This window comes from Rhamphochromis sp. 'chilingali' (assembly GCF_963969265.1).
Source record: "Rhamphochromis sp. 'chilingali' genome assembly, chromosome: 22".
NCBI lineage: Eukaryota > Metazoa > Chordata > Actinopteri > Cichliformes > Cichlidae > Rhamphochromis > Rhamphochromis sp. 'chilingali'.
The window spans coordinates 25,586,670-25,607,755 of record NC_137950.1 but is presented as its reverse complement, the minus strand read 5'-3'; the positions used below and the strand labels follow the sequence as shown (position 1 = coordinate 25,607,755).

Here is a 21,086-nt window from a genome sequence, read left to right as displayed (position 1 = left end):
TATTTTAAGCAGCCAAATCTCCTGTGCCCTGGGGCAGATTGCACTCCATTACTCAAATTTATCATCTTACATTTTTTAATTCTTTCAGCTATGCTAAAATGTGTGCTACTCCCCAGCTATTACAATCTAGTTCTTAAGAGTACCATGACATCAGTTTTAGGACCTGTAAGGCTCTGATGGCCTCTCTTTTTTTCTGGTTCGGGCCACTTTGTATCTTTCTGCTAAGGAAGCACACAAAGTTGTATTGTTTCCGTTTGTGGACATTTTGTTGCTTCGAATTTCTCATGAAACTTGTCATAGAGTTCTTGTACAAAGAAAGTTCTTTTTGTTTTTTCTTCCCCAAAAGAAATACCCCTGCGGGCGATGCTTCAGACATCATACAATGAGCCAAATGTATCACTTCTAACAGTTTTCACATGTGTACTTACGTAATTGGAAAAGGGTGGGTTTTTGTAATTAACCCTTAAGACCAGTTAAGTCTTTAATATATTGACTTGCTTTAGATAAAGTGGTCCACTGGGCTGACTGGAGCTAAAAATGGCTTCTCCAGCACATCCCTGTATCTGTAGTATCAAACCCATGAGTGAAAATGCTCCCTGAACCACTTCTTCATTGTTTGAGTTGAACTAATCCTGGCATTATCATCCTGGAGTATGTCTGTGCCAGCAGCGAATACAAAAGAAAACTCCATTTAAAATGGAAAAACCTGGTCTTTTTTTTCTGACCTCATTTCAGGTCACATCATAAGACTGCCCCTACTGGCTTGTACGGTAGCCACGAGGCGTGATGGGAACGCCACTTTATCCCCTTCTCTTCTTACCCAGAGGCATCCATTGGTCTGGACCAGGGCAAATCTGGATTCAGACCAAACAGTGTTTTCTTTACCATTGCTCCAGAGTCCAGCGTTTATGCTCCCCAAGCAAACTAAAGCCTTTAATTTTGATTAGCCTCACTGATAAGTGGTTTTCTTAAGGCTACACAGCTGTTTAGTCACAATCCCTCGAATTCTTTTTACACTGTGAGCGTGGAAATGTTCTTAATTTCACTGTTAAACACAATCAAGAGTTTTATTGCTGATTTCAATGATTTTATTTCACCAAGTGTTTAATGAACCTCCAGTTTCTGACTGCATTTATTTCTCAGAGATGACTATTATTCACCACTATGTCCTTCCAGGTTTAATGGACAGCATTATTAACTCAGTTTTATTTGTTTCAGTAGATTTTCTTAGGTTTTTTTTTTTTTTTCATCACTTGATGCGGGCCACCAATGACTAACTCTTCAGACGTGGAATAACATCTTTTCCACGAACACGGGATGTGTCTTCCTACATGGTGCTTTAAGAAATAAGCTATTGAGTGCATCAGTTGGGGTTAAATAACCTGTTGCCAGCTGAAACATATTATTCACTGCAGTAATTATCCAGTGGAAGGCTCTTACCTGTTTGCTTAGTGAAATCCAAGTGGGGACTTTTTTTCCCCCCAGGTAGTGTATATTGTTTAAGGTGCACGTGTGCATGCAGAAAATCTTCTTCTTGACACAGTAAAACTTTGATATATTAGAGCTAGAATGGAAAATTGGGGATTGCCACAATAAAAAAAAAAAAAAAAAATGTTGGGACATTGCCATCTTTAAAGCCAAGCCGCTGGTGTATCTTAAAACATAATCTGGGAATAAGTGTAACATCCAGCTCCAGGAATAGTCATTAAAACAAACTCTGGTCTCCCCCAACTATTACAAACTCTCTGGTATATCACAGTAAATCTCTCTGTCCAAATGATGTCAAATTTGCAGCTAAAGTTTATACGGTGCTGGCAGTCTTGTAAACGGATCCAGGGAGAGTTATGTTCTTCCACGTTCACTTCTCTTCCTGCTTTTATTTGGGGCAGTATAACCTCCCGGGCGCCCAATGGCTGCCCACTGCTTCACTGAGTGAATGGGTTAAATGCAGAGAGCAATTTCCCCACGGGGCTCAATAAAGTACAATAATGTACACACTTTCTTCTTCTTCTAACTGCTTTGTTAAATGTTACATCATCACAGAGACCCTCATATTTCATGGTTTTAGGGGGAGGGACAGTTTGTGAACTTAAACATGGATCACGGAGGAAACTGAAAGGTGTTTAGAAGTCAAGAGACAGATACAGTACACAACAGCTTTTGCGTTGTAAATCAGACAATTTTGAGATAACACAGAAGTATATACGGTAAAATAAATGTATGCGAGTGTAGTGATGTGTATGCCTTTCCACATTTCATGCACAGGAGTGTATAAAATGTGTGCAACGTCTGTTAGATTCCCACCACCTCTTAAGGTCAAAGGGCTCTTCCTCAATCCAAACACATCTCATCTCCTCCTTCCTTATTTTGTCGTATTCTTTGCCATTTGCACCCTTTTTTGAGCCCTGTGTAAAGGGATAACCCTGAGCTAAAGACAGGGTGGAGATGCGCTCTTACATATGTAAATGTTGGCTCTTAGAGGGGGAGGATGCAGGGTGAAAGGTGATGGTCATGGTTGAGTGCTTTAGGAAGTAGAGGGATAATTACATTGGGTAGGTTTCCATTCAACAGACACCTACCACAAACAAATGGCATAAGCAAGCACGATCCCCACACAGACTCTTCACTACACAATGGTCTCCTCAGCTGAGCCATATGGAGTTGGGGTGAAAATGTCAGGAAACACTATTGGGGTTCCACACAAAAACACAAATAGTACTGACACCGACTGATATTTTAAACCAGTTTTTGCAAAAATCTCTACGATCGCCTTGATTGAAAGAGACAGAATGATGGGATTAAACTTTCATGAACTGTATCAGTCAAAAATATTTTAATATCTTAAGTGAAGGAGCTGCTGCGTGCAGTTGACGAGACCTGGCTATGAACTCTTCCATCTTATTTTGGACAGATTATTTCCTACCATTAAAGGCTCTAGTGTAGGGAAATCCAATCTGAAGACAGGAGTGCATCTGGAGAGTCTTACGTTGGATGTTTATATGCTGCTTGGCCAAGTGCTAAGCCTCTGGAAGTCTGCAGCACACGACAGCCTCGCTCACAATAACTCATTGGACATCAGCCTCGGTGTCAAACAGGGTGACTGGAGCTTGCTAAAGCGAGGAACTTGTGAAGCGTAACGTAAATACACACTTAATGCATCCAATCATACAAATAAGATTAAAGTCGGACTCTTGGAGGGATCTTCTCGGGGTTATCTAGAGATCTGGTTCCCGTCTCACATGAAATGTGCTGTACATGGCAGAACGAATGACACGTGGCCTCAGCGTGCTGCACAGCCACGTTAAAAGCAAGCTGCAAAGATGGCCTACACCTGGTCTCCCACTCTTTCCAATTGATCTCTTGTGGTGAGTGATCAATAATAACAAGGATGCCAATTATGCCACGATGGTTTTAAAGGTTAAAAAGGAAGTTATTGATTTACAGAGGCTGTGAATCACGTTATTTGCTTAGTGAATACATTGTGGTGGAGACATAATAGGAGAATGCCTGGCACAGTATAAAAGAATCTAAAAGCATTTAAAGTGTAGGTTACATCAAACCTATAATGCATGTGTTGACAGTCAAAGTTTTGCACAGACTGGTGGATTTTACTTTGTGAGACCAAGCTTATGGTCTAATTCTAAGTTTATATAGTTTGTTTTGTGTGGGTTCTCTTTTTTAAACACTAAACAGATAAAAATAAATAGATCGCAGCTGTGTACCTGATTTTTGAGCTTCATATTAAATGACTAATACCACATGTTGAAGTGAATGTTTTGGCCTAGTAAACAGAGAAACAAATGCTTTATTGCATTACTTCTTTCAATTTTTACACCATTTGTCATGGTCAAAAAACGGTCAAGTCGATGTACATATGGAGACCAGGGATAGCGCTAACATGCAATTCCTCAGTCCAAAAACGAGCTAGTGTGATTGCACATGCTCATTAGGATTCCCTCTCTGCTTGTGGAAATGCTGTGTTACTTTCTTTCTGCAGAGATTCAAGGGCAAAAGTAATTTGCTGTAAGAAATTCACTTTTTGGACAAATAGAACAGAAGTAGTTTGCTTCTGTGTAAAGTTCAGATGAATGAATTGAAATTTACATCAGTTTATCCAGTAAAAATGAACCATGATCAATGAATATGAATGACCCATCCTTATACAGGTGCTACCAGCTAGAACACATTTTTTAAATCATGGGTGCCATATTATTATAAGCAATCATATTAGTAACAATTGCAGGAACCTTGTTTAATTGTCTTTCTTACCGTTTCACTAAACTAAATTTTGTAATGATATTTAAAAATTAAAGTACATCTTTTTGTAGAAAATATATACATCTTATGTGTTAAAGAACTATTAGCTTAAATACTGATAGTATAGAACACACACTGTATCATGCATTACATCACACACTTAAATATATCATGAATTTCAATTCTTTTCCTTGTTCATTTTTCCCAGTTTAGGGCTGCATTTTTCATGTGCATTTTAAGAGTCAAAAGTGCCCAGTAATTGTGAAATAGAGCACCAAGGGCAAATCTTAAAAATCACCTAAATCTCATTTATCAAAGACAAGCTATAACTATAGCTAAAATGAGTGTCTTCCACATGTATTTAAGAACACAAGATTGTAACATTTGACTGCACAAATTACTTGTCTTTATCTAGAGCACGTCTAAAACCTTAAAGGGGGGAAAAATAGAAGTTTAAAAAGTCAAAATCTGGTCACAATGTGGTACTGACTTTGGCCAAGTTTCTACTTATGTGTGAAAATGTGCAAGAGTGAGAGCAAAAAGAGAGCGAGGGAGGCTAGGCGAACCAATGTGATCCAGACCGTTTCGAGCCTGTCCAGTGGTGCATGGAAACATGTGTTGGGCATGTGTGCATGCTTTTAAGGCCACTGCACAATCAGGAAGACGAACTCACCCTCGTCTCTGGGAGCCAACGGGCTCAGGAGTGGCTTCACTGTCTGTCTGCTCGGGGGAGGCCCAGGAGTGTTGGCTCCATTAGTGTCTGCTTTATCAGATTTACAGATCATCTTCTCTCATCTGATAATGGTTCAGGCTACTTGAATATTTAAAGAACGGTTGTCAGATAGCTGCCAAACAAGCCTAACGAGATTGATGGAAAGTACTATAGTATCAGTAGGGCGGAGAGATGATTTCTTTGGATAGCACAGTGGCACTTCTGACAAATGTTTTCTGGACTTTGTTGGCCGTTGGAACGCCTCTGGTGCACTATGTTGCATTGGCTAACAGGATGTAGATCTAAATGACACTAAACATGGGAACAACAGTGACACTACAGTTTTGCAAGCATCATAGTATCACTTCCCATTTTTTGAAATCGAAACAATATTTTTTGAAAGGGGTGTAATTGTTGTCTTAACAACTAAACTTAGATTTCTTCCCCCAGAATTCCTCCTACAGTACAACCTTGAATCCTCAGTGAACTGGATCAATTTGTATTGATATTGCTCTCGTTATAAGAGAAATGGGAAAAACTGAGTACGAGGGAGAGAAAATAAAGTATCAGGGGATCAGAATTTAATTGGTAAATCTTCTGAAATCATATGTTTTCCCTATTGTCCACTTCACTTTCAATTGTGCAGCGCTGGCTTTTTATAAATGGCCATTGAACAGCCATAAATCTTGGAGCCTTATTGCTGTTTAGTGCAGGCGATACAATACATTCCTGTCTTGGGACGTGCCATGAGAGGGACATCCCGTCACAGGCGAGAGGTGGATGTAATTAATCTGGAACAATATTGACTCTCGACTCTCAATCCCTCAGCCCCCAATATAGCTGTCCCCTCTTAATGTTTAATGTAGCGATCGATCCACCCCCTCACACTGTTACTGAAATGATATAATGAGCTGCCCACCGGGGCATCTCGTGGATGTGAGTGTGCAGTCGTTCACGTGTTTGTGAGAATGCATGCCTTTACGTATTTGGAGGTGAAATCTACCTCATCAGAAGGAGGAGATAACACACTGAAAGGCCGGGACACCTTCCTTGAAATTATCAGTGAGCATGCCACATCCACAGCTCTTCCCGCACTTCTCAGAAAGCCCCCACCCCCGGCCCTCTCGATAGTGATCTTGACCGTAATGCTTCGTGGCACGTTTGACCCGCTCCTAGCCCTCCACTTTCCCCTCCCTCTCCTACAGACTGATTTATCTCTGCTTTATCTTTATCAAGTCATCCATCCACCCTCTCCATCTCCTCCTGTTCCTCTCCTGGACTAGCGAGGATCAATATCAGCGTACGCCAGCTCTCAGCTCACGCTACACACCTTCTGCTGTGTGTCAGCAGGTTACTATGCATTGACCTCCTCTGCTCAGAAGCTGGACGTGTTTGGTGTGTTGATAACTGTGTTTGCTGAACTGTCTGGTTGGCCATGCAGCTACTAATTTCTTTGTTTTATCGTAAAACTGATGGAAAGGCAGCAGCATTGGTACAAGGAAAAAAAATTAGAGAGGAATGACAACACAGGTGGTTCTAAAGACAAATTTAGTTTGCAAAATTGCAAAATATCAAAGTCATTTTCTTACATGAGCTGTGAAAGCTGAAGTTGCCCCCTCTCAGTTCTAGCACATAGTGTCAGGCTTTGTCTCTTAGACGACGGTGCTGTCTGGGTAGCCTGTGCAGAAGGGAGCACATGATGCCCACTTGCTTACTGGGAATTCACCAGACTTTTACTGTCCAAGTTATTCTCACATGGGCTCAGTTAGGCATAACAAGTACTTTGTGCTAACAAGCCGGCAGGTTAAAGACTCCTTAACGCCTCAACTGACTGTGTTGGAGCTTTGTGTTCTCTCAAGCAGCTAAGCTGGGTAATGTCTAAAAATGTTGAGCGCTGCGGTACACATGATGATGGCCACCATACAAGGGACAAAGCCAAATAATGGTTTAGATGGGGTTGGGTTAAGTAAAGTATAAACAGTGCTAAAGTCTGAGTTCTGTCATGGACAGTCAAAACTTCTGTTTGGGAAAGTTACAAACTTAAAGTGATTATGACTTCAGAAAGGGTTGAAGAAGAGGGGGAAGAAGTGGAGCTGAAAATGTTGGGAATAATTGTAATTATACTGGACAACTGTATATGTACTGTAGATGGTCATTTTACCAGTTCTCTCTTATTTTAAGTGTCTTACAACTTGTTTTTATGCCTAACTGGAGCAAAACCCTATAAACTTTCAGGATATTGAGATTGAAGTGGACTGAAGGTAAACTAGACTCCTGCACCTGCCCTGGGTTTCGTTTTCGGGCCAATCACAGGTCTTTTCATACGGATTGGGTGAGTAAAGTCTCCAGATGACTTCCACCAAGGTGAATGGGGTTCGAGTCTGTTGAAATTGCCCTGGTGTGGGTGTGGTCTCTTCTGCCTAAGTGCCGTCCGTTGGGTACAGCTGACTCCAATCAGCAGTTAGAGGTACTTAAGGCCAGAGAAAGGTGAGCTCTAGGCTCAGCTGGTGAACTGTGTGTGCGCGCATCCTGCTCGATTACTCCTGCTCTGTGGAGAGGAGTGTGTTTGGTGATTAACATTTTGTTTTACTTACTTTCCAGGGCTTTGACCAACTACTGAGTTTTGTTGTGTTTCCCTTTAAAAGAGTGATAGCGGCTTGACCGTCTCTTTGAATTAGTATTGTTGAAACGTTAATAAAGCCTTTTAATTAAACCAGCTTGCCTCTTTCTCTCCTTTTTCAATCCGGACACTTTTTTGTTACTTCCCCTCATCCCCAGGACCTTTAGGGGGGAACGTAACAAGTGGGGGCTCGTCCGGGACGTCTCGCACCCGAAGCAAGAATCATACGCCTTGTTACGTTCCCCTCTAAAGGTCCAGGGAATAAGGGGAAGTAACAGAGTCTCGTGTGAAGCCAAAAGTAAGCACCGACTTATTTTTAGCTTTTATGGAACGTGGAACGTGTACTTAAAAGAGATGCCTAATTGTCAAATCCAAATTGACACTAAAGTTGTAATAAACACTGATTATCATAACAGCCAACATGTTCAAACTGGCCTTTGTCATTGCAATTGCTGCTTCTTCCTATTATTATTCAATCAAGTTAAGCTACTGTTGTTTTTATGGCCTCACCCTCTTCCACGGCATCTGTTCCCCACTTTGGTCTGTGCTCTCCTTTAAAAGAGAAAAATTCCAGCTGCAGAAAGCAAAGCTGTTCATGTAAATAACACAGAAAGAGACAGGCATGCATATGAGCATCCCATCAACCCTTTTTTCCTTGCACATACACCTCCCATCACTCTCCTGTAATAAAACACATACTGCTGTCCATTCACAGAACTATGCTGCTGACATGCGGGCTGTGCTGCCTGGCTCAAATCCCCCATGGCCCCCTGGCTTTTACAGGGCTGTTCTGAATCAACACAGGAGTTCAGCTTTAACTTCCCCACTGGAAGTTATTAAACGCCTTTTCCTCTACATTGTAGACATTACAAACTCCTTTTCAGTGGATTTGATTGCCTAAAACATGACTAAAAGATGTTGTAAACCTAAAGTAACTTTTATGTATATTTAAAAGGTCCCATCTTAACTGAATTTAGGACATTTAAACCAAACATGTGGCTCTAACTCCACCAAACGGAGAAAATACAAATAAAGACCTAGCAAAACAAACTCTCTGTATCACTGTAGTCAGTCAAAGACTGGCAGAAAAGAAGCCTGTACTTCTATAGGTGTTTTGGTAGAGGAATAACTCATGTTAATGTCATGAATGAAGGTTTACTCCCCCTAACTCAATGTGCTGCCTCAGCCAGTCTTTCACAACCAACCCATTCATAAAACTGCAGGGCTGAAGCCTGTGTATAAAAAACAAAACGTATACCAGCCCAAGTGTGTTTATGTACATGCGTGAGTAAGTGGAGGAGAAGCTGTCAAAAGAAATCATATGTTCATGTTAGAGAAATCAAGTGTTTTACTCATAAACAAAACAAAATGCCGCAACAAACACAGTCATTGAGGAAGGCTCGCCTCCCCCAGAGCGAGAAGGCGAGCGGTATCTGTGCATGTCTGGCAGGCACCTGGATGTTTTTGCACACTTTGTTGCATAGCAGCTGTATTTTGGAAAGTGGAGAACACAGAGCTGCATGTTTCTCTTTTGGGGAAAGAGGGAGCAGGGAAAGGGGGTGGGGATGGGTTCGATTCACCCATCGCCCCACGCTCCAAATAGGGCCTGATTGGGCCAGTTCGGATCCAGAAAAACAACCCAAACAAGAGGAACGCTGTGAATTCATGACAAAGCAGAACACAGGGAGCCAGAGAGCCACGCTGCTGGGAGGATTTAGTTAGAGCTGGGTTACTGGAACCTTTTCTTCTTTTTTCTACCTTCTTTCCTTTCTTTAGAAAGAGAATCAGCAACTTTTAGTAACAGTTTAAATAGTTATATTTTTAGGCAAACGTGTCAAATCTATTCTGATTCTGTCAAAGACTGATCAAAAAGGCAGTAAGATGGAGTCAGTCTATTCGTTCTATTACTAGACAGACCCTCTAATCTGAAACAAAATTCAGAAATTCCTCCAATCAACTACAGTCAACCATTGCAAAGAGATGGGTGGCAGACGAGCTGTGCTCAGTGCCACAAACTGACTAGGATTGATTGCAATGCATCATTAGAGGCTGGGCTACCTTAACAGGTGGTGAGAGGTACCTTTAGCCACCATCCTCTTCTGCTCAAGATTTAGTGCCAACTAGCATATAAATACGTCTAGAATTTAATGCACAGATTTGCAGGTGTCTGTGCAATGCATGGATACAGTCTACAGATGCGGTGTGCTAACCAAGCTTCCTCAGCTCTTCCAGATAACCCAACACTCCACCTGCTTGCCAAAATAAAGCCTCTCCTTGCTTCCAAACACCAAGATAGCCACAATGCTAAAACTGAGGCTTCAGAATAAGAGTTCGCAAAACAAACAGGTGCCACTGCGGTGGCTATGTCTATGTTTTATACACAGTTTGTGATTATATCTTGCATAACTTCAGCCTTTTAATGTCGGTCAGACAAAACAAGCAATCTGACAATGATGCCTTTGGGCTTTTCAGACACCTTTTGACACTTTCTGGACAGTGTATAGAAACGGATCATGCAGCCCTATTTCATAGCATGGTGTGCTACAATTAAAGAAAAGGTTGCAAAGAATAAAATGGAAAAACAGCTGCATGTAGACAATGTGTAAGGACCCCAGAAGGACGAAAGGTAGAAATTATTTTGACAAAGTTGATTTTCAGTTTTATGTGTTCATCTCTTTTTCTTTTCTTCCCCCTTTGCCCTCAGAAACTCTCGCTCTTTGTCATTTTGCTTTCTCTCCCTTGGTAAACTTACTCGCCGAGAAGAACTGTAACAGCATTCTATAGCCACAACTTCCTATATAATTACTGCAAGGCACAAAACTAAACAATCGTCCCACACAACTCTTAAAATCACTGGATTAGTTCACATCTTGGAACACTCAGTGTGTGCATGAATGTGTGTGTTTGGAGAGAAAGACAGAGAGAGGTAGAGAGAAAAGGGAAAGGGGAGTCCAGATTTTTAAATTTGACTTAGTTTGTACAGACACAGGAAGGGAGGGAGGAGTTTGGAGTATCTACTTGAAGAGCGGGGGGGGGGGGGGGGGCGTCAGAAAGGCGGGGGGGGGGGGGGGTCTGTAGTACTGTAGGGCTTTTTTATGAATGAAGACTGAAGGAGAGGACTGAGAGAGGGAGAAAGCGCAAGAGAGAGAGAGAGAAAGAGGGGGGAGGGAGAGGCACACTTCCTTTTACGCACACAGGGAAGAAAATTTATGAATGGGTCACATCTCTCGAGCTGCTCCAAGTGTAAACAACATACTTGAACAAAGAACAAGCTCTCAGTGCAGGCAAACCCTCCGACTGTGGCCTTTTAGTGCGAAACTAGTGACGCGTCTAAACTATTTTAATTACGCTTGTGCACTGTAAATTTGACTGACACCTCCATGTGTTTCTCCCCCGAAGGCAGTAAACAGACAAAGTAATCTGTCTGACAGTAGCATCAGCCTAACCCTTGAAGGTGCTGTCACCACAGAAAAACAAGCATTAATCCTCACGGGCAATCACATGAAGCCGATGGAAAAAACATAGGGTGCACTGTTATCACCAATGGCTCAATTACCTTTAAGCACACACAGGCAGGTCAGCAAGTACATAAAAGTTGCATGTTTGCATAACCTTCCCTCAGTGGCGGCCTGCAGACAGAGCATGCTTGTTAGCTGTGAACTGAGGGAGAATGGACCAGATGAGATAGATTTACCAGATGTGCAGGTATTGCACAATCCCTGCTTTGCCCCCTCCTCTTCTCTAATCTAGCATTCCAACATGTTCCAATGTTTTTGCCTCTCTTTTGCCATTTCACTGGCTCCACATTTCCTCCCTTCGTCAGCACCACACCCATGCAGGTAACAACTTGACTCGGTAAACAACAATGTTTAATTTTTTACTAGGATGCTTATTCAGTGGAGGCCTCAATTATATTCCGGTCACCTGGGATTAAGGCTTTCCTTTATGTTTTTTTTTTTTTTCTCAATGTTTTTGAGTTTCCAAAACAGGTGAGTCACCTCTTTCTTTTTTAAACACTTGCTGAGAACGCCTTTTCAGTTCAGCATGGGAACAGAACAAGCGCAAATATTTAAAGTCGCTTGTCAGCTTCAGTTTTCCACCAGTCAGAGCTGAATAGAGATGCTCTAAGTGGACTCAGCGGCTATTGACCGTGATCAGCAGGGACACTGTCTGTCAACGCAGGAGTGTCTCTGCTGCGTATAAGTGAGCTGCCTGTCAAATTGAAGCCCCGCTGACCCTGCAAATCATACCCAGGTCAACCCTTAGTGGAGGCCTGACAGCTGATTGGCTGACAGTCCAGGGGGTTAAGTAGACATGACCTCTGTGTGGCCCGGGGATCATCCGCACATCCTCCTCCGCATTGTCGGCCGACACAGTGGCAATATTGCGCAGGGCATGTGTCACCGAGGGGCTGAACAGTGGTGACACGGAGCTGGTTAAATCACATGATGTTTGCACACAAAAGTCACATGGAGGAAGCGCCTTTGACCGGGAACCAAAGCTGCCAGTTTTACTTAGGGGGTGGGATTAATTCTAGAAGTTCCCTTTAAGATTCCTTTAAGATTCCAGCCATTTCGGTGTCATTGCTTAAGACGGAGAAGCCTTCAATGTGCTGAATGGGGCCGAAAAAAACAAAAAACTGTTTGTAGAGCAACACGTACTCCCACCCATATCCTGAATCGCCATTGTTAAAACACACAACAAGAAAGGGAAACTCATTCAAATAGGCGCTCAGTTGTGCAGCCCAGGAATTTGCTTTTCTATTTTACACCTTCCGATGTGGACAAAAGGCCATCTTTGTACCTGGGCCCTGAATAATTTTTTTACTGGTTTCCTGGGCCGTCTCCATTCAACTTTTCAAAGGCATGCAAATGGATGGCGGCAGGACATAATGCCAGGATCCAAACTCACTCCATGTTGACTGGGTCATTAGCCCCTCTGTTTCTGCATAGCTTTGCCTCCCAAAGAGATTACTGTAACATCAGCGAGTTACAGTATCCCCACGTAAGCCTCTGGTGGCTTCACAGCCCAAATCTGACCGCTGCTTTCATCCCGTCTTTCTCGTAACATGCAAAATTCAACAGGAATTATATGAACAGGCTAAATGCCAAAGCAGAAAGATGGGGTTAGACGGGCATGTACAGCACTGTGTGTTACATGACTCAATACTGATTGAATTTGAAATTTTGTGACAAAGTGTGGTCAAAAGGCCAGAGTTTTGTTTTCTATGAAACTGACACAGAGCGCATTTCCAGACATTCGTTTAAAGGACAAAAACTGAATGTACTCACAGTTCTCAGAATGGAAATCAGGAACAAATTGCTCATCGCTGTCAGGAACCTGAGCTGAAATTAAGAAGAAACAGATTGTGTTTTAGACAAGAATCTAATATTTCTCTACCTTTCTTTCATCTCTGATGGTGTAACTTTCTTCTCTTCTTTGAAATCTGAGTCGTGCTCATTCAGGTGACCTTCATGATTTGTGTGTGTAGCATGCCAGCAGTTTACTCATCGATAAATCAATAAAACAACAACATGGATACACTGTAGATGTTAACCTGCCAAACTGGTTTTGTGTAGCATTTGTAGCAGTCACACCAAGTCGGAGAAAATACAAATTTTTCTTTGCCCTTGCTTTAAGACTATTATATAGAGGAAATAAAGTCCTTCAGCCCCCCACTCCCCCACCCAGCCTGCCCGCTTCGATTTCACAATGTTTTTGTCTATAAGTGAAAGTTCCCTCCGCCTCTTTAAAAACACTCATCTCAAACCCGTCACTAACAGGCAGGTGTTATCTAGTTTCTACTCGAAATCCCAACAGACAATACAAGCCGCTCTGGCCAAACCAGTGAAGAGATCTGTCACATGGTGTGACAAACCAGCTCTTTTCTTTTTTGATTTGTTTCCAAAGAGTTGGGGACTTTTGTCTAACAATCTAAAAGCAGTCTGGATTTCATCTTCTGCAGAGATGGCGACTGGCTTAAAATAGAAGTAGAGAGAAAACAAGGAAACTAAAAGCAAAAAGAAGAAGTGGAAGAGCGAAACAAGAGCAAGTGAAGATTACGTGAATAGTTCCCCACAAAATCAAGTCTAGATAATTTTCTTTTTGCTTGTAGGGTTATCAAGTATCTAGATTGTTTTGGTGTGCCATATTGGCTGTATTCTCTTGAATATAATAGAGCTACATTGACCGACCGCTTTATTAAGTGTACCTTGCTAGCACTGGGTTGGAGCCCATTTTGCTTTCAGGACTGCATTCTTCATGGCATAAATTCAACAAGGCAATGGAAACATTCCTCAGAGACTTTGGTCCATATGACGTGATACTGAAACAATGCTCAGTCGGTAATAAAGCAGGATGCTACCACGCTTTCGTGATGTTTACACCAAGTTCTGACCTCACCATCTAAATGTCACAGCAGAAACTCATACCTGATGATGTTTGTACAATTTTCTGTTGTCCGATTTTTTCGAGCTATTGCAAATTGTAGCCTCAGTTTCCTGTTTCTAGCTGACAGGAGCGACTCCTGGTGTGGTCTTCTACTTGAAGGTTTCGTATCTTGTGCGTTAAGATATGCTCTTTTGCATGCCTGGTTATTTGAGTTACTGTTGCCTTCCTCAAAACAATCTCATCCCTTTAACATCAAGAAGGAATTTTTGCCCAGAGAACAGCCGCTCGTTGGTTATTTTTGCTTTTTGCACCGTTCACTGTAAACCCTTGAAAAGGTTGTGCAGCAGTTATACTTAAAGTGGCCGGTGAGTGATTAAAATAAAAATGAATCTGCAAGCATAAATCCCCAAATTCCAGCCAAGTTTCAGTCCCATTAAAAGCTACATGATGTGATTTAAATCCCCCAAATATTGTGTAGATTGATAAAAGGCATTAGAGACAATGGATATGTGACTTTAGTAAAGTGCCCTCCATATGTGAGAGTGAATACTATTTAATGTGAGTAATATATTAACCCAAATTATATTCAGTTACCTTTCAGTGATAGAAAAGTTTGCATCTAAGAAACAAAATACACCCAACTTACACTGATTTGTAAAAATAGACGAGTCAATACGGTGATATGTGATATCTTCATCTGATCTGTAATGACTTGCAGTGGTGTACATTTTCAGTGGGCCTGATTAGGCACTCTCTCATAATGAATCTCATCTAGGATCTAACTGAATAAGCAGAGCCAGCGACGCCAAGCCCAGGTGCAGCAGAGCTAGACAGACGCTATTGTGCTACTCTTTCCAAACCCCATTCACAATTATCCTTTTGGAGCTTTGGACTTTGAGTCACACAAACGCAGTTGAAAAGCCTAAATCGTTGGACTGCCAACACCCTACTAAGGGTGAAGAGGTCAGATACACGCACTGGCATTTCTTTTGCCAACCCTCGAGTTAATGACCTAACCCTAATCGTAGCGCAGAGCCAGAGCTCGCAACCTTTTTAATCTGGCAATGCTCCAGCTACACAAGAGTGTGGACTTTAAGTGTTTCCATTGCTTGGGACTCAAACTTATGTCATGGTACAACCTAACTGGTAAGGAAAATTTGATGGGTATCATTAAATATCATGAACCCAATCAGGGGTGTAATGAGCTACAAAAAACACACTGTGGGTACTTAAGCATCATTTACCCACTAAAAAGAGGAAAAGTATCTACTTTTTAGATAAAGAGCAACTTTTTTTTACCTTACAAAAAGACATTTGCAGATGGCACTGCAACTCTGCAACAGGACCTTTGATTGTAACCTCACCCAAGAACCACAATCTGACCCAGCGTTCGACCTCAGTGGCCTCATCGCTCGCTCTCTCACTTCATCAGTGGAGACAACAAAACTCAGACAGCGAGCGAGCAGCAGAGGCAGAGGACAAAAAGAGGAAATAAGAAATTCAAATCCACTTTCTTGTTGTCACACTCCTCCTTCCTGTGCAGAGGAAACCGGATGACTCCGTTTTGGAGCATGTTCTGATAAATGACATCGATTTCTTATATAATGCCGCATCCTGTGGTTTACTATACCATAATAATATTACCCCCTTTTAACTTTTCAGTCTTTTGCCCTCAGGGGGGAGGAATAAAGCTGCCGTATGAGACAGAGCAGGGGCCAATATTTAGTTCTGCACATCCAACAATCAATCATTTCCACTAGTTTCAACATGTCCAAAGCGGAACATGCTGGACCTCGTAGAAACGCGGGAGAGGGAAAACAAATGATGAGCATCAGGCATCATCCTGTGTGTTTGTGTGTGCGTTTGTGTCTGCACACTTTCCTGTGTGCGTATGAGCGCTTGCACGTGTATCTGATTTGTTTCCAGGAACACCTCATCAGGGACTTTGAGATGCAAGTCAGCACAAGAAGGAAAGTGTGTTTATTCGGGCACAGACGCATGTTCTCCTCGATGCTTCCAGGCACCTTGAATGACTTCCCCCCCCCCTTTCTTCTCACAGTGGGAGATCCTGGGAGGAGCTAAACAGCTACAGACATACAAACCTAAAGGCCCAGAAATCAGACAAGATGTGACAAGCTCCTGAACTCTTGCCATTCAGCGCTTCACCCTTTTTGTCTCACTCCTGCTTCCGCTCTCCTTTGGTAGAAAAAAAAAAATCCCTCCAGCAAACCAGCTTTTACAACCTCGGTGAATCCCTCACAACTGCAATCACTCATGATAAGGTCTTTAATTAATGCAACAGGAAAGGAGAGGTCTTAGCTGAAAGCTGAAAACAAGCCCCATACTTAGGGTTAAATAACACTTTGATAAAGTTACACTTACACACTTCGTTTGGTCTTTCCCCCACCCCCTCCTTCACTCTCTGTGACTCAACAATAAGCTGCCAAACAATGTTTTAAATTCCTTTAAACGCCTGGTTTATCTAATTATAGAAAGGGCCTAATTTTCACTTTAAATGTTGCTTTCTGTGGTGTTTAGCCATGCAGACAGTTTTAGGTTTTATTGTTCCAGGATCTCTAGAGAAAACTCTACAAGTGACTTAAATATCTGAAAAACTGAGATTGAAACAGTCAAACGTCCATTATCAGATTTCAAAGGGACCGTTTCTTTGGTAGGAAGTTGCTATGCGAACTAAAAAGGCCCCGTGAATTAGTCAGCGTAACCACAACACTGTATCTGGGAAGCAACATTTCAAGACTGTGAGCGCCACAAACTAAACTTAATTTAGCTTCTATGTAGTAAAGTTGTTGGCAAAGATATCTAAATGGCTTAACACCACTGGAGGTAAGTGGAGAAGGTACATTTAAGTGTGGCCTTTAATAGCCAAATGTGTGAATACAAATAGGGCCTCAGCTTTGAAGTGACTTTCATCGTTGCACTTTATTGGTTTGGGGTCTTGTCTTTTTGTTAAAGCGAGACGCTGGTGTGAAGAGAAATTGCAGGTATTTGACGCCGCATGTGAAAAGGTGTGGAAGCTAACGTGGAAACGACATTGTTTGCTGTAAACAGTAGCTGGCTCAGAAGTAGGATCTATTTAAATATCCATCTGCTGTTTGGGCAGACACAAGCGCTTTCCACAAGGTCTCAGATCAAAGTTGCTTCACCTCCCTTATTCTCCTATGTACTACAGATGACTCAGAATGGGTCCCATTTGACTGTTAAAAGTAATCCAACGATCCTTAATCAAGTCAAAAGACACACATTGATCACATTCAGGTTCCACCAAAAATATGTTTACAAGAGATTTTACATTTTTTGGGGGGGGAACATGGAAGGAAAAAAAAAAAAAGACTCTTTTCATCCTACTAAATGAGTTAACTGGTCGACCAAAATGTTAACAGATGCTGATTAAACATGGGCTTAGACTAGATTAGCCAACTAGAGAACAATATTTTTTTAAAGCATTTTTTTGTGACTAAGAAACATGACAGACTGCACGCTACTCCCCGATCACTCTTTCACTGCATGCACAGTGTCGTTAAGGAGGAGTTGCTAGCTACCACTTTCCATGAAATGATGACTAAAATATAATTTTGGCTGCCTTATTTGACTGAGCTACACCAGCAGTTTTATTCATATCCCCCTTTGCTTTGGCTTATTTTACAGTTGTACATGACTAAGTAATATTTAAAAAAAAAAAAAAAAAAAAACGTAAAACAACTACTACCACTTTATGTGCATCGGGAAACACAACGGAGATGAAAATATCCCCTAGTAGGGCATTTTGTCCTACTAGGGGTTGAGTCCATAGTGTCAAAATGAGCTGGCTAATTGATCTACATAGCAACAGGAAGGTTTGTTGCTCTTTGAGAAAAGTGATTAACTTCTTTATAGGTTAATGTATCAAAGCTTTCTATTGGCCCAAAGATGACGTGAGAGGACGTGATGGACACTATATCTATCCATCTATCTATAGGCATACATGTTTTAATGATACATCATGAGTTTTCCATTGATGGCAAACTAAATTAACAGGAGCTGATCCTAAAGTGTGGCACAAACTGTCTTTATTTGTATATTCTATTTTCATTCATTGGCTTTTAAACCTGACTGATATCCATTTTTTTTAATGTTATTTTAATGCATTTTTACTTATATAGCACCTTAGTAAATCCCTGTTTTTTAAATGTACTCATAAATAAATTGACCCTTTGGCTTTAGCCCTCAAACCTTTGAGAACCATAGTTTAGAAAGAAACCAAAGACACTAAAAAACACTGCTCGGAGCAATAATTTGTGCACGACTGTCCCCAAAATTCAAAGCACAGCGCATGAAACAATCTTGAGCCTATGAACACATTAATATTTTTCAATTCCCAAATTTAACTGAGGAATATAACGCATCTCCAACTTCAAGGAAAAGTACCCTCTCACTGCATATTAGACCACCCTTAGTTTTGTGCATATGCAGCAGACAAACATAAAAAAAAAAGCGTCCAACTTTAATCGTCTGCACATTCATTCTGCATGGTGAAGTTCAAACATTCAAGTAAGCAAACAGAGTAGAAAATGACCTTAAGCAGCATTTATCAGGTTGTTCTGGCTCACATTGGAGTGAATGGCATATTTTATTAATCTTCCCCATCAAAGCAATTGACACAACAAAATTCACACCCAGTGATGATCTTCTCAATTTACTTGCAGCTTTTCTGCAAATTTAAACTCACTGTCCTGCCACTGCTGTGCTCCAGGTTACCACTAAAAAAAAATAACCCACTCAGTGACTCACTGGTTGTGTTGTTTTCCCCCTCTTGACATACAGTATAATTACTCCATTGCAGCTCACGTCATCAGTGCACTTATTAAGTCTACTAGCTGACAATCACCTCTGACTGGGCCTCATTTCATCGCTATGCGCCTTTGAGTGACACAAGCCAAACAGCCTGTTTGTTTGCATTGGCCCCTAACTCGCACGCATACTACATGCCAACATGGCCAAAATAGGGTATGCTCAAAGCTAATAATGTCCCGTCTGTGTTCACTTTTTGGAGGTGGGGGGGACTCTGAGTATTTTATGAGCATGTGTGTTGAGTCAGAAAAATCGAGATCCTGTATGGCAGCAAAACTAACCCGATTAGCTTTGTCATAAAGTTTGAAAGCAGTTCAATAAAAGTGCAAAATGTTGTGGCATAAGCACAAAAAACAGGGAGCCATGCACATCTGTAGTAGTCTCAGAATGTTTCAAGCAAATCTTAGTATCAAATAAAACGATTCTTTGTGGTTTCAGTGGTTACAGATCTGTCCAGACACATGTAGCATCAACCCCCACGGCTGTCAAAGTCACATCACAGAAATTATACATTAAGAGTCAGCCAAGTCTCACCTTCTGTGAGCCACGTCTCTTGGAGCTGGCTTAAATCCTGGAAGAGGTCTGAACAGAAAGACAGAAAAACAAAGAGTGAATATTCATCGACACACAGTAGCTATGATACAGACTGACTGACACTAACCATACATCATGATGTATAACATGTAAAAAGACCAGAGGACAAAACTTCTACTCTTTCACTTTACCTTCAGATTCCTGAGGGGGCAATTCTGTGTCCATGTATTTCCTTTTCGCTGCCATCAACAGTCTATTTAGGGGCCCATTTCCTTGCGACTTCTGCAAAAGCCATAGAGGTTAAGAGAGGAAAAGAAGTGAGAAATGGACTCCCAACAGGGCATTTTAAGCACATCAGTGTCAAAGCAGTTAACAGCTCTTTACTATGGCCAGGAAAAATGGCATGAAGTGATGCAAAAGCTACCACTTGGACTGATGATGATGATAATAATAATGATAACAGTGTCATGGATTACAAATGAGATCCTACTGCAGTTGGTGAGCGTCAAGCTCCACTGAAAACAACTGATTTCCCAGTTATGGAGGCAATCTTGGAAAAACAAACGCGCCGTATGCGTCTGAACGACGTGACCATTTGGCACACATTGACACGTTCTCCAAACAAACTCGTTCACGTAAGAAACCCCGCGGACAAACATTAAATGCGCCACATTATATCCTTTACTTTGAGTGGGGTTTTTTTTCATAGTTTTAAGCGGCTTGACAAACAGTTTCCTATCGCGCGCACGCACACACAGCTGCTCCAGCCAAAACTCGTGCAGACGCGACGCCGAGAGAAATGTAAAAAACAAAAACAAAACCCGGTAGCAGAAACGTAAAAAACCAGGCAAAAGAGAAGTGGAGAGTTAATCCGAATATACGTACATTTGCTAAAGTGTAAGGCACTTGCTGGTCCAGATATCCATCCATCTTATAATCCATCCGTTAACCGTTTGTGGTCATTTAGGCTGAGTTGAGTGAGATCCACGCAGCCTGCAGAGAGAGGAGGGAGCGCTGCTTGTGAATGGAGCTGCGTGGAGGCTGCATGCATAATGAGCTCCATTCACAAAAAATGCCAAGGGGAAGCGATGGCGAGTGATTACCCAGCGGGCTGCGGCCCTCTTTACAAATCTTCTTTTTGCGTTTGTGTGTGTCTGTGTGAGTGTGACAGACAGCTCGACAGATTGCAAGTTTCAGGTAAAGTTAAAAACAACAACAACAACAACAAAAAAAAAAAAAACCGAGCAACCATCTATTTACTTGTATTTGCAGAAGGATGCAGCTTTGTTAGTTAATGTGCGCAAAAAAGTTCCCCTTTCTGGTTCAAAAACACTTCGGATGTTTAGAAAAGTGCACAACATATAAGATGTGTGTATTTGAGACATTTCGTGGGCTTTTTGCCACGTCTGCCCAGATTGCCAGGCTCCACTTTTTTTTTGTAAGAAACTGCGAGGGGAAAACAGATGTTGGATTTTTTGTGAGCGTGTGTTGTCGAGAGGCAACAACTAAACTAAACCCGATTTGATTGACGCACGCTCTTAGATAAAGTTTATACCGAAGTGTGGTGACTTTGAACGTCAGCTGTGCTGTCACTTCTCCAGCATAGATGATTTGGGGGTAATATGGAGACGTGCTTTTCTGGCTCGGTCCAGAGAGACTCGTGATTGGTGGATTTCCTCTTCAAGAGCTCGAATTTCTTGCCTTTGTCCGGATGAATACACTGGC

General features: G+C 41.7%; 1 protein-coding gene across 1 annotated transcript in view; it reads right to left on the bottom strand.

Annotated features, from left to right (window-relative positions):
• Positions 1 to 20,417, bottom strand: part of etv4 (ETS variant transcription factor 4) — a 36,610-nt gene extending 16,193 nt beyond the window's left edge. The window contains exons 1-4 of the mRNA XM_080871996.1: positions 20,247 to 20,417; positions 19,553 to 19,643; positions 19,362 to 19,409; positions 12,881 to 12,934 (exon numbers count right to left, since the gene is read on the bottom strand). Coding sequence (XP_080728122.1) covers positions 12,881 to 12,934; positions 19,362 to 19,409; positions 19,553 to 19,643; positions 20,247 to 20,303 — 250 coding nt within the window. The 5' untranslated portion in view covers positions 20,304 to 20,417. The remainder of the gene's footprint in view (positions 1 to 12,880; positions 12,935 to 19,361; positions 19,410 to 19,552; positions 19,644 to 20,246) is intronic.
• Positions 20,418 to 21,086: the final 669 nt, after the last annotated feature.